The 12,963-nt window shown below is 40.6% G+C and overlaps 1 protein-coding gene across 6 annotated transcripts in view; it reads right to left on the minus strand.

Moving 5' to 3' along the window:
• Positions 1 to 12,963, minus strand: part of NFIA (nuclear factor I A) — a 303,342-nt gene that overhangs the window by 25,261 nt on the left and 265,118 nt on the right. For 4 of the 6 annotated variants that reach the window (XM_050962038.1, XM_050962036.1, XM_050962035.1 and 1 more), the window contains one exon: positions 8,348 to 8,439. The exons of the other annotated variants lie outside the window; for them this stretch is intronic. In XM_050962038.1, the coding sequence (XP_050817995.1) occupies positions 8,348 to 8,439 (92 nt within the window). The remainder of the gene's footprint in view (positions 1 to 8,347; positions 8,440 to 12,963) is intronic. 6 annotated transcript variants of the gene reach the window in all.

Below are 12,963 nucleotides of genomic sequence, written 5' to 3' on the forward strand. Positions count from 1 at the left end.
GCCTAGTTCATATAGCATGCAACTATGAACACAGGAACTGTCATGCCCCATCAGACTAATGCTCTGTCTGATCCAGTATTATGTCTCTGACATTGGCTGGTATCTTATGCTTGCTCAGACGAAGATGCAAGAATTCCCATAAAAGAGAATCATGTAATGACCCCTCCATATGGGGAAGTTTTTTTTTCCAATTCCAGGCAATTTAAAGCCATTTGAAATGGTTGGCTATTAAATCTATTTTACAGAGAGAAATATGAGATATTTTTAGAGGACATTTCCTGCTGAAGATAAGACAGAAAACTGTGCTGGCTGTTTGCAGAGGTTCTTAGACAAGGAGAACACAGGCCATTGTTACTGTGAAGGCTCTTCAATGAAAAAGCATAGAATTGTTGCCTTTTGGAGTAATTGTTTAACAAAAGAAAGTCTGCACAGCTTGTAGAGAATTATTCAGTAAGAAATTACATCTCCCCATCTCATTCATCATATGTCCACATTTCCCGGCTCTCACCACCCCACATACTTACTCCCCTTCCTTTTCCCCTGCTGTGGAGCATAAGTCACACCCATAAAAGCCAAAAGAAAGGGGTGCTTTCCAAACAAGCTTCCTGTTTGTTATAAATGGGGAGAAGGGGCTGGGGGGGAAGTATCGAGTTGAATGGCTTGGTTTGGGAAATCTGTCTCTGTCTGTCATAAATAATCATCCATAATGTTCATGGACACTGGAAGTGGAGTGCATAGTACTGGACTTTGAAAGGGGTCAGCCTGGCATTCAAGGAGGAGAAAGAGGAGAAGGAAGAAAAGCCCAGTAAAATATCCCCCTGCTTGGGAGTTACCCAATCATTTCTGGACTGGTTTGGCTCACACCTACTTTGAGGACGGGGCCACATGATGGCACTGACAAGTCTTTCAGAAATCTCTATCCTTTGGGGGTAACAAGTGCTTCCCTCTCTGGAGGGATACCCTTCTGATCCTGCAGATTGAAATGCCAATCCATGCTTCTATGCAATTACATAGGTTTTGTGTGCTGAACTGACCAGGGAGGGTGCTAAAGGTGACAAAATTCCCCCTCTATTCTGAGGCCACTTTTGTATCCCCCCTGTATAAAGTGTTCGGGGCTAGCACAGCTGCTGTGAAGGCCTGCACAAACATTACACTAGGGGCTTGCGGACCTGGAGTCCAGTGCTTGGGTCCACATCAGGGTATTGGGGCCCAACTTGCTTAAAAGCAATCTATGGGGTACGTCTCTATACCCGGAGCTTCAGGAATGGTAGGTGAGCCTCACTCCCTGTCGCTGGTGTGGGGAAGCTCTCAGATCATTGGTTTGGAAGAAAAGCGGGCTCTGGAGAGGAGCTTTCAAACAATGTGCTTGCGAGACCTGGATGCTTTAAAATTCTGTTGTGTAGCCAGAGGTGGCTCCACTCTTTCATTCAAATTCTCACTCAGTGCAACTTCCACATTTCCCGCAATAGGCAGCATTTGGGAAATGGCTCTGTGGAGCAATGCAGCCCCTGCTGAAAGGAGAAGGTGACCCCCACTGTGAAATCAGGAAGCAGCCTCTATAATCAAGGAACTTTGTAGCCAACACTTTGTGGCCCAGCAGCTATAGAAGTTGCTTTGCGGTGTACACAGCTCTCAGTGGGCTGACTGGTGTAGACAGTTTCATAAAATTAGGCTTCTCTCATCTCTCTCTGTGCGCCAACACAAGACCTACTTTCAGGCTGAAGGACAAGACTAACTTGGATATAAGTAGAGTCACCAGATATATATGAGCGACAGGCAAACAAATCTGTGAATGCTACAATGCTGTCCAAACAGGGCAGGCTTGAATTCGTGATGGTTCAGCTCAGGACCTAGGAAACTAAAAACTGACATTTTTCCTATTGCCTTTTCTGAGTACCTCTTGTAATGTAAAATTCACAAGCTGCTGCTACACTTTTTATGAACACAAACTGCTCTGTTAAGCAGAACCCTGGTGCAGCTGGTAGCACTTTGCAGTAATATGATGGAATCCTGAGCTGGGGAGTCACCTTAAGTTCCCTGCTGTGAGGGCCAGCAGAAGCTGCGCACATTGAGGTAATGCACAGCCCCCGGGAATGAGGGAGAGAAGAGGAAAAGGTGTGATGAGGGAAAGCTTGTATCTCTCATTACAGCCCAAGGGGGTTGCTAATAAGCTTCATAAACATCAGCCAAAGATAAGACTAGTAGTTGTACTCTCCCTTTCTGTAATGGCACAAGAGTGAGGCTGAAGTAGGAATCAAGTAGCAAAATGACTACTCCCCACAACATAAGTTACATGTTTTACTTATTAAGAGAAACATTTTTGCAATGATTTCTTTTTCCATCTCCTGCCAATGGAAACTGGATACAAAACAGCCAGGTGGCATCAGCTGCAGGAATAACAGCTCTCTAGGAACTGCACTAACTTCCTATACCTCTGGGTCCATTTCATGGTGTTGCCTTTGTTCTATAAAGTTCCATACAGTTAGGTCCTAGTTACCTGAAAGGCTGCCTTTCTGCTCCCAATGAGATGGCAGGCAGCTGAAGTCAGTTGGGTCACCTGTGTGACATTCTCTAGAATTAGATGACTGAATGTTATCACTGGAGAGCCATCTACTCTAGAATCTGCTTCTCTCACTTGGCTGACAGAGCCCAACCTACAGAGCACAGTGAAAGGCACATTTCTTTTCTCAGGCTTTTGCTTGAAGATGTTGCTGCCAGTGAAAAATTACAGAGAGGGTTTTTTTGGGGGGGGAGGGGAGAGGAGAGGGGAAAAGTCTTTCCTTTGTCTCTTAACAAGAAAAAAGCAATCATGCACTATGTTGTTAGATCTGCATATGCACTTGAGTTAGAAGACAGGCAATGTTTTATAAAGATAAAATAAAGTTTTGTTAAAACAGAGAATACAAAGGTATTCCCAACTAGCATAGAAGAAACTGAGGATAACAGAATACCTAAAGAAGCTGTATGTCCTAGTAATATAGCACACACATACAACCCCTTCCTGGGGCGGGACCCCTCCCTTAATTATCTTTAGGGAAGGGTAGCGCTCTTATAGAATTTTCTTCCCAGCATGCCTTTCTAGCCCTTTAAATCTGGCAATACCAAGCAGCTCCAGCCCTAAAGTTGCCATTTGTGAGTGTTATATCTCTCTTTTTAGTAAGTACTCTTCTATGTTTTTTCTATCTTATTGCTGAGGAAAGGGTGCAGCTTTCTTATTTAGATAGCTTTTATTTCCACATGCCCTCTGCATTGCAGCAGTGGGTAAAAATGTGTTTTCTGCTACCATGACTATTATGAATACTCAATAGACAAGATTTTGCTCTTAAATCCAGAGCAACTTCACTATAGCTAATGGAGTTACTCTAGACTCAGATCAGCAGAAGTGAGAGCAGAAACTTGGTTAATGTTTGTAGTGTGATTCTACTTTGGGAATTAGATGGTGCAGTCAGAGAAACAGGAACAGATTTACCTTGTTTCTATCCTCGAAGTGGTGTCCTCTTGAGTCAGTACCTGCTCCTGTGTTAACAAAGATCTGGAAGCTAACTAAGATGAATCAAATGTAAAATGGAGCATGAGGCTATCAGGCAGTGATTTTAAATTTAACTGGCGTCTTTCTTTGAAGTATTTTCTTAAGAGGAAATTTGGTGGCATTCTCTTTCCATTAAACCAGCAAAGAAGCAGGGCATTTAAAATTCTGTCTTCTCAAAAGCTTCTTGACCAACTATGGCCAGTTGTCTCTTGTGCGACGAACACTACTGTGTTTGCTGTACCAGGGATCTTTACCAGTGTTTAAGCTGCAAGGTTCATGCACTGCAACACTTAGCTAGGGTTAAATGGACTAGAGCTGGTGTGGATCAGGAATTGATTCTGCCAACAGAAATGCAACTTCTAATGAGCTGTGGTGCGTGTGTGTGTGTGGGGGGGGTGAGGTGTCTGAAAAAACTTTGCCCGGAAATCAAAGTGTGGTGGGCAAGCAGCTGTAGGAAACTGAATTTATATGGCTCCCAACCCATCAGAATGGAAAAAAAAACCTTGTATTTTTTGTATCCAGCCTTACAGATTGACAAACACTGGTTAAAAAATAATCTGCCTGAGTCTACATATTGGTCCTAAAAAAACCCCAGCTGCTAAGTTAGACTGATTATGCTGACCACATGCTCATTGCTTCATTATTTTCTGCAGCAAGAGAGAGACGTTATTTGTTTTATAGGATTGTAGTAGCTTCCAGAAGGTTAGCCCCTGATTAATATGATGGTACTTTCCATTTCCTCTGCCACTTTTCTTTTTACAAGACTATGTCAACACAAGAAATGTATCTGTTACTTAATCATGTGGTATCCGGACCAGCTTGCTTTTGAAATAGTAGACCGTGTATCCCAGGCATACTGTATTTCTGATTTGCATATGGCAAAGGCAGCTAAGCTGAAGACCTTGTATTGCTTACAAGTCAGGCAGCTAAAGTAAACAATTTATCAAGCAAAGGTTACAGCACCTGTGCCTTTTTGTCATCAAATAAGGCCCAGGCCAACTGAAGTGATCCTTCCAATAGCCCAAATAGTAAGTCAGTTTTAAATAGCCCTAAAAATGGGACCATGAGCTGCTGCTGGTGCAGAACAGTAATAGATGGGGATAGTGGAGGGAGTGTATCTAGATTTGCACAACTGTTTGAACTGCTATAAAAACCTCTCCTTTTGAAACTTTAGTCTTCTCTGGGCTCCTACATGAACACTTACTAAACAGTTATTTGTCCGGTTCTTCTGCCCCAGATCTGTCCTGGTGCAGGAGGTATTTCTACGACAACCTATGATAATGAAATATCAATTTTTCTATTTAAAATGTTGTCCTTAATGACTCACATTTAAGGACTTTTGGAATTAATTAGAACAGAGTGTTAACAGAAATATCCATTGCTGATTTTCGTAATGGCCACTAAAAAAGGCATGTTCCTACCTTCTATTGTTTAAGAACAGGAAAAATAATTCCTGCGCCAGGCCAACATTGTTGTTGTTGTTAGTTTGTTCACTATTTTATTTCACTGCTGTGTGAGCCCCTTGCACATCCAGGTATGTGAAATGTACGTTCTACTAAATAGCACTTGCACATCACTGTGGACTTGTTCAATGCTGTAGCAACTTTGAGATTGATGACTATAGGTACGCAGTCTATGACACAGTTTAACAGCTGCAAAATGGGCAAAAAATATGGTGCTTTTGAAAAGTTGTCTCTAAAATTTTGTCATTTCTCAAAGTTTCTATCTGGATCGGAACTTCCACGAAGGTCAGGAGTGTTCAAATCCAGGCTTTTGGCTTGGGCCCAGCTCTAGAATGGAGATGAACCATTCGAGTTAAGTTAGGAGAAAATGGAGTTTCTAGAGTTCTGCTGAAGCAAAAGTAACAACGTTACTAGCTTGACGCTCAGAAGTACTGAGTGTTCACCTCTCCCACTGAACTCTTGGAGTTGTGAGTGTTGGCATCTCTCAACATCAGGCCGTACAATTCTTCACCTGATTACTAAATAAATGCACTGTACAATTCCTGATGGGAAACAGCAACCCCAGCCACTTTCAATATATTAGTGTTTCATTTGTTTTTATTTTTATATTTTTGAAAATATCCTAAGTGACGGTTCTAATGTCCTGGAAAAATTTCATTGTAACAGTGGATTTGTTTTGACAAGAACAGTGTTAACTAGCTCCCTAACCATTAACTTCTCTTGGTATTTTCACCCCCACTTCTCTGATTTAAAACATGGTTTCCTTCAGAACTGTTATATTAATAATTTCAATTCACAGTGGCTTTTTATGGCAAACTATAAATCCAGTATCACAGTTGGTCATAATGGTTATGCTGATGTACCCTGAAGTATAGTAGCACAAAGGATGCAGCTGTAGTAAGAGAGACTGGCAGTCTCCTTATCTATAGCAGCATGTTTTGCCTTAATTTGGAGTTATGCAGGGGTATTGTCATTTGCTATCCAATATTATATAAAAGCACATACAATAGGGCCAGAACACTTTCCAATGGCCTAAATCATAACTTGCAGGGTTCAAAATTCACAGTAATCAAATACAAAAAACCTAGTTTAAAAATGCAAAGAAGTTTGATAGCTTACAGATTCAGATTTTGTTATATTCCACTATGTAACAATCTGCCAATCAGTATTGTCAGCCTTTTAGAAAAGCTATTGCAGCATTCTCCAAAGAGTTTCAAGTTTCTTGGACACTGAAGAAAAAAGCCAAATGCTTGAAGACTTTAGCAGCTCACCTTAAAATGTTCTATTTCCTTATTTCAATGTATTTCTGTTTGTTATGATCCTTTCCAAAACCACAAGGGAAATTCTATGACTTAAATATAAAGACGCATGAAAACTTGCCTTCTATATCGATTAAACAGGAGGCACTAAAAGGGAGGCCCAACAGCTGAAACTGGGACACAGGCTTCCCTTTACTAATGAACTAAAGAAATCAGAACTTGAAGAGTTAAACCGCCCCTCCCCCAGCTGCTAGTGTACTTTCTGTGACCCTGTTTAATGCAGGAAGGGTTCGAGATTCAATGTAGTTTAACCTGTGCTGTCGACACAGCTATAAACTAAAGCCCCTAACAAATGGTACAAAAGGAACAGATAGCAAGAAAACATTGTGCTCATAGGCATCTGGTCACAGCCCTGTAAATGGACAATTTTCAGTAATAAGTTACACAGTCATATTACACTGATAGGGTAGGCATTGATCACATCACAATGTGGATTCTGTCTTCATGCATGTTCTGAAATTGTAGCATGTGATGTCTATGCAGCTATATCCTTATTATTCACATCTAATTGTACAGAAGTGGATAAAAAGTAAAACTTCACCCCAGCTAAATTATTATTTTTAAATAATCACAGCCATATTAAATCATCACAAATGTATTAAAAATACTTCTTAATCTTAACCTTTAAAATCATTGTAAAGTAATCAGGAAATCATTTCAAACTACAAGCCGTAGTTCTCCTAGCACTTTAGTTCCTCTCATTTTTATACCGCTCCATCATAATGTGATATTCATAGATTCTAGGGCTGGAAGGGACCTCGAGAGGTCATCGAGTCTAGTCCCTTGCCCTCATGGCAGGACCAAATACTGTCTAGACCGTCCTGGATAGACATTTATCTAACCTACTCTTAAATATCAGAGGGTAGCCGTGTTAGTCTGGATCTGTAAAAGCAGCAAAGAGTCCTGTGGTACCTTATAGACTAACAGACATTTTGGAGCATGAGCTTTCGTGGGTGAATACCCACTTCGTCGGATGCATGTCGAAGTGGGTATTCACCCACGAAAGCTCATGCTCCAAAATGTCTGTTAGTCTATAAGGTGCCACAGGATTCTTTGCTGCTTCTACTCTTAAATATCTACAGAGATGGAGATTCCACAACCTGCCTAGGCAATTTATTCCTGTGTTTAACCACCCTGACAGTTAGGAACTTTTTCCTAATGTCCAACCTAAAACCATACTAAGCAGAGCTACTGAGCACAGCTTTAATTTTTTTCAACATCTGGCTAAAATTAACCACTAAAAAAACTGCCAAAACTATTTTCTTAATCAATACTAAGAATTTGATACAGCTTGGAAAAAGCACATTTAAACCCTGTCCTTCTGAAGAAATAAAAATATTTGCTTGAGCTTCTGACTCAACTATAGCAAATCTCTGAATAGTCACCTCAACATCACTGCAGTGAAATATGATGTTGGCTGCAAACAAGATGCTAGAGCTTTAAATTGTTGGTTCTTTGGTTTAACTTGCATTTTGACATCTGAAGCCAAATTTTCAAAGGCCCTCCCTTAACTAGGCCTTCACAGTAGTTGTGAACACATTGGTTTCCATATCTCCCGGGCCCCGCACCAAAAAAAAAATCACGGGCATGCTCAAAACCTTGCATACAAATGGCAAATTAAGAATTGGATTCTGTTCCCATTGAAATGACTTCAGTGGTGTAGGACTGGGCTGAAGTCCATGATTACCTGATTGGCCCATCTGGGCTTTTGCATGTGCAAATAGATGCACTTGCAAATATGTCAGATGCAATAAAGGAATTTGAAAATTTGGTCCTAGAGGAAAAATTGCACACTAGAAGCCAATGCCTTGGAAAGCAAGAGAGTTTGGAGAAATTATGGAAGAATTATTACCATATAAGCCAATAAAACACAACAGACAAACACAAATTGTGAGTGACATTTCACCGTTGTTACTGAGACCATGTGGGTGAATTGACAGTGGTGAAGAAATGTGGCCCACTTTGTCAGGAGACATTTAAATTACACAGAAGAATAACAAGCTGCACTGCATACAGAGAAGTTGAAAGCTGCCCACCTGTGTCTGTTGAGGGATATTTACAAAGCTTGGATCCCGAGGTCCAACACTGACGAATCGATTTGCGGGGGAGGTGCTGGGTGTCGAGTAGGCTGTGAAGGGAAGGGACACGTGCGTTGAGGAAGCAGCACTAGATCACACACAAACAACACCAAAACACACTGTCTCAGAGCCACCTAAGCAGATGTTTAACACAGAAATGTGCAAACGTTTTAGAGAGCAAGAGTTTGATTGTAGACACTGGAAAGGTTTGCTTTAATGATGAATATATAGGCAAGCACATAACTGAACTAAATGAAAGTAATTCCTTTCAACATACTCAAATAAGATGATGTAATGCATCCAGAAGATGTGCTCAGTTCATCTGAACTGTTTTTGTCTTTGAGAGGGGCAGGTCTTTCGGTACAAGGCTGAACAACATATACTATAGATCCTGATCCTGCAAATGTGTTCCCAGGTATCTTCACTCATATGAGTAATTCACACTGATCTCAATAAAGCTATTGATTTGAGTGAAGTTATTCATGTGTATGTTACCAGGATTAGGCCCTTATTTCATACCAGTATAGTACAGTACACAGTTAAAGCCCTGATTTTTCTCATTGCTGGAGTCTACACGCTCTTAAGTACTCATGTGATCTGTTTGACAAACTAAGATTCCCTTGGCAAAAAAATAATGGGTTGCAGTTTGGTTGGGGTAGTAAGTGCAATCAGTCTCAAGGCTGAAACTCTCTTTAAAAATTGGAATGGCTCCCATAAAATGTAAAGCTATTAAGAGCAATACAAGCCAAGAACCCAGATTACTTCCAAACTTGAACTACTTTAATGATTTTATTGTTGCTCTACATCTCTCCATTGCAACAGTCCAGAACTCAGAGCAATTCCAAATTCAAAAAATTTTTCAGTATGCTAAGTGTTCTGCTGGTTTGACAACTGCACACACCGTCTTCTTTTCTCAGTTTTCTGTGTTTGCAGATCTAAATATGTACCTTAATAGTTATATATGTTTAAGGGCCAAGGAATGCATAACATGTGATACAATCTAACTGACAATCTAACTCCTTGATGAAGTGGTGAAAATGGCTGTAAAAAAAAAAAGGAAATCCCTTGCCAAATTCCAGTGAAGCTAAGTATTAAGCTAAGTATTAAGGTTACACCTCATATTGAGGAAAAATAAGGATAATTAAATATAAAGATACTGAGTTGTCAGTGAAGGTGAAATGCTACTGCCTTTTTTATAAAAGCCAAGTGTTTGGTGAAAGACAGACCTTTGGTTTGGAGACTACAAGTAGAATGCCGTATACTGTAATGTCATGTCAGGCTAAAAGGATCAGATGTCAATAGAATGATCTTTGAGGATATGTTATCAAAGTGATGCTATTACTAATGCATGCTTGAGGAGGTCTTAAATATGGATTAGGTCCCCATCCTGTGAGAAACTGAACACTTTCAGTTTCCACTCCAATGGAATCTTAAGGTGCTCAGCACTTTTCAGAATGGTTGCTATGTTGAGTTTCTCCTCATCCCAAAACTACTGTAAAAGCTTTGCTAATATTCCCACAAAACATGGTTGCCTTTCCATAATTTGCAGCAAAGATTTAAGAGGAACTTAGTGCACTGTAGTGAGTTTCCATATTTTTAAGATTATTTTTACAAGGTACTCACTCCTGGCATGTTACCAAGTATTTCTGAGTAATTACAACTAAACTACAAATGAATTTGTGATGCATACTCCTTACTTTTTCATGTGTGTTCACTTGGTAAATTAAAAAAAAAAAGCCAGTAATTCATGCGTGCCTGTCAATAGTGTCAGCTATTGAGGCTCTTCTGAATGAGGCAATTTTTTTAAAGAAATCTATAAATTATCTTTGCTTTAACTTGCATTGCCTCTCTCCTTGTGATTTAACTGCAAGGGGCATCTAACCAAGTAGTTCTCAACCAGGTACGTGTACCCCTGGGGGTACACACAGGTCTTCCAGGGGGTACATCAACACATCTACATGTTTGCCTAGTTTTACAATGGACTACATAAAAGCAGTACAAACTACAATTTTATACAATGGCTTATTTATACTGCTCTGTATACTACACGCTGAACTGTAAGTACAATCTTTATATTCTAATTGATTTATTTTATAATTATATGGTACAAATAAGAAAGTAAGGAATTTTTCAGTAGTGTGCTGTGACACTTGTATTTTGATGTCTGATTTTGTAAGCAAGTAGTTTGTAAGTGAGGTGAAACTTGGGGTACACAAGACAAATCAGACTCCTGAAAGGGGTGCAGTAGTCTGGAAAGGTTGAGAGTCACTGATCTAGCCAACCTTACAATCCTACATTTAACAAAAATGAAGATTCTTCCTGCAGCAGCAAGAGTTGTCTTAGAGCTCAAAACTGGGCACTTGCTATCTGGCTCTTCAGAGCTTCTTCATGAGGCAAAACATACTCGGGCATTGCCTCTTTAAAGGCTTCCTTACAGCAGGTGGGGGGAAGGAGAGGACTTAAATTTCCATGCATAGGAAGGATGGGAAGTAGATGGGGCCAGATCAGGAGGTCACTGCCGTGCCCTTCCTAATGACTGGAAGAGTATTTATACCCCATGCAGGCCTGGAAAGGCCCTCTTTATCAGGATTGGGCTGGCAGCACCCATCTTGGCAAAAGGATTGGGTTTCCTCTTGACCTGCAGTGAATATTATGTTAATTGCCCTTTTCCTGTGGCGCTGGGAAGGAATTTTCACTCCACCACCTAGGTGGGGTGGATTTTTTTTTCTTTCTCTACAGCTGGTCTAGGACCTGGTGGGGTGGAGTGTGGGAGGGATTAGGTTATAATGCTGCAAATTAAGTAACACTCCTGGCACATGTCCAGTGAAGGTACTTGGTATGGACAGGATATGGTTTTTGGATACAGTGGACTAGACAAGGATTTGAAGGAAAGCATCCCTTAAGGGAGCTGAGTAAGCGGGTTTTGGGACTCCTACATCTTGTACAGCACGGAGATGACCCCCTCCTTTTCGTAGCCCCCTTTAAGGGAGCTGAGGAAGCGGAGTTTAGGGCTCCTACATCTGGAACAGTGAAGAACTGACATCCCCCCCCCTTTCCTGCACTGTACAATTTGTTGCAAGGTGCTCCCAGACATTTCAAGTGAATAAAGTTGCAGCCTAATTAAACTACATCTGTGGCCTCCTGTCTTTTTTCCAGCATGAATGGACAATGAGCAAATGGATCAATTAATTCTTTGGAGCAGGTGCCTCCAGGGAAACAGTCAATGGGTGAAGGGAAGAAACTCAGATTTACCTTCCATTTTTCAGCCATTGCATATCACTACATTGTTTTACTGTGGCAGAGCTCCACTGCAGAAAGACTTGTGTCTGCATTGTAATTCTCATGGTTTCAGGCATTGATGAACACAAGGTGTAGATTTAAGAGTGAGATGGGCATATGGCACAAGAAAAAAAATTCTGCACTTCAGTAAACTAGTGATGACTAGGGTGGATTCTGGCTTTGGGATTGCATGGCAGGCCTTAGTACTATGTAGCATTATTTCCATTCCAAATAATTACTTAAGGCAAAGGGATGCAAGATTTTGTGATGGCTATAAAGTTAACGTCTGTAATATTACAAATGCACTTGCTAAAAATTTAGACCAATGGGTAACTATGAAGCATTTGGAAATATTGTGCACTTTATACAATGGCCAATAAAGCTCCAAATTCTCACATTACTTGACTTACAAAAGTGTTCTAAAAGTTACTATGTGTTGTTTAGGTACTGACAACCTCACATATATGCTTACTACATGTCATAGTATAGTATATATGCTAGGAGTGTTAGCCTTATCATGCTTTCCATACAATTCCCTATCTTAATTATTTTTTGTCAGTTCAATGACCTTTCATGCCAAGGGATTCTAAGGCACTTCATAAACTATATACTGTATGCAGGAGTCGCTTCAGCTGACCACCTCTGGGGTGGAATGTTTCTTCTTTTGGTGTAGCACCTGCAACTACTTTTAACTCACTTCCTGAAAATGCTTAGATTTCAAGTTGGTGTCTCCTTAAGAGCAAACAGCAACAGTAAAAAAAAAAAAAAGAAAAAAGTTTACAGCTGAAGAATGCTGAAATAACAGGGAGCATCCATGCAGTGAGAAAGTAATTCCTTAAGATAGATTTTCACCAGGACACTGGAGCTAACGTCCATACCCTGGTGTGAAGTACCATAGGACTTTTGAGGACCACAAATAGTCAACCTCCATTTTGTGTCTCATATAAAAAGCTGAATATTCAACAGCAGCAATCTCTATTACCATGCTGGTACACTAGTTTGGTAAAAGCAGCAAAGAGTCCTGTGGGTGAATACCCACTTCGCTGATGCTCCAAAACGTCTGTTAGTCTATAAGATGCCACAGGACTCTTTGCTTCTTTTACAGATCCAGACTAACACGGCTACCCCTCTAATACTAGTTTGGTAAAGGGAAGGATATCGGGTACAAAAGTGCCAGCTACTACATCCCTGAACCGCTTCCTGCAATATTCTGGCTTTTCCTTAGAAACTGCCCATCCAAGTACAGTGTAGAGTTCTTCCTGCTTGATGCAGGAGGTTGGGTTGAGATATTCCCG

This window comes from Gopherus flavomarginatus, chromosome 7, assembly GCF_025201925.1.
Source record: "Gopherus flavomarginatus isolate rGopFla2 chromosome 7, rGopFla2.mat.asm, whole genome shotgun sequence".
Classification (NCBI taxonomy): Eukaryota; Metazoa; Chordata; order Testudines; family Testudinidae; genus Gopherus; species Gopherus flavomarginatus.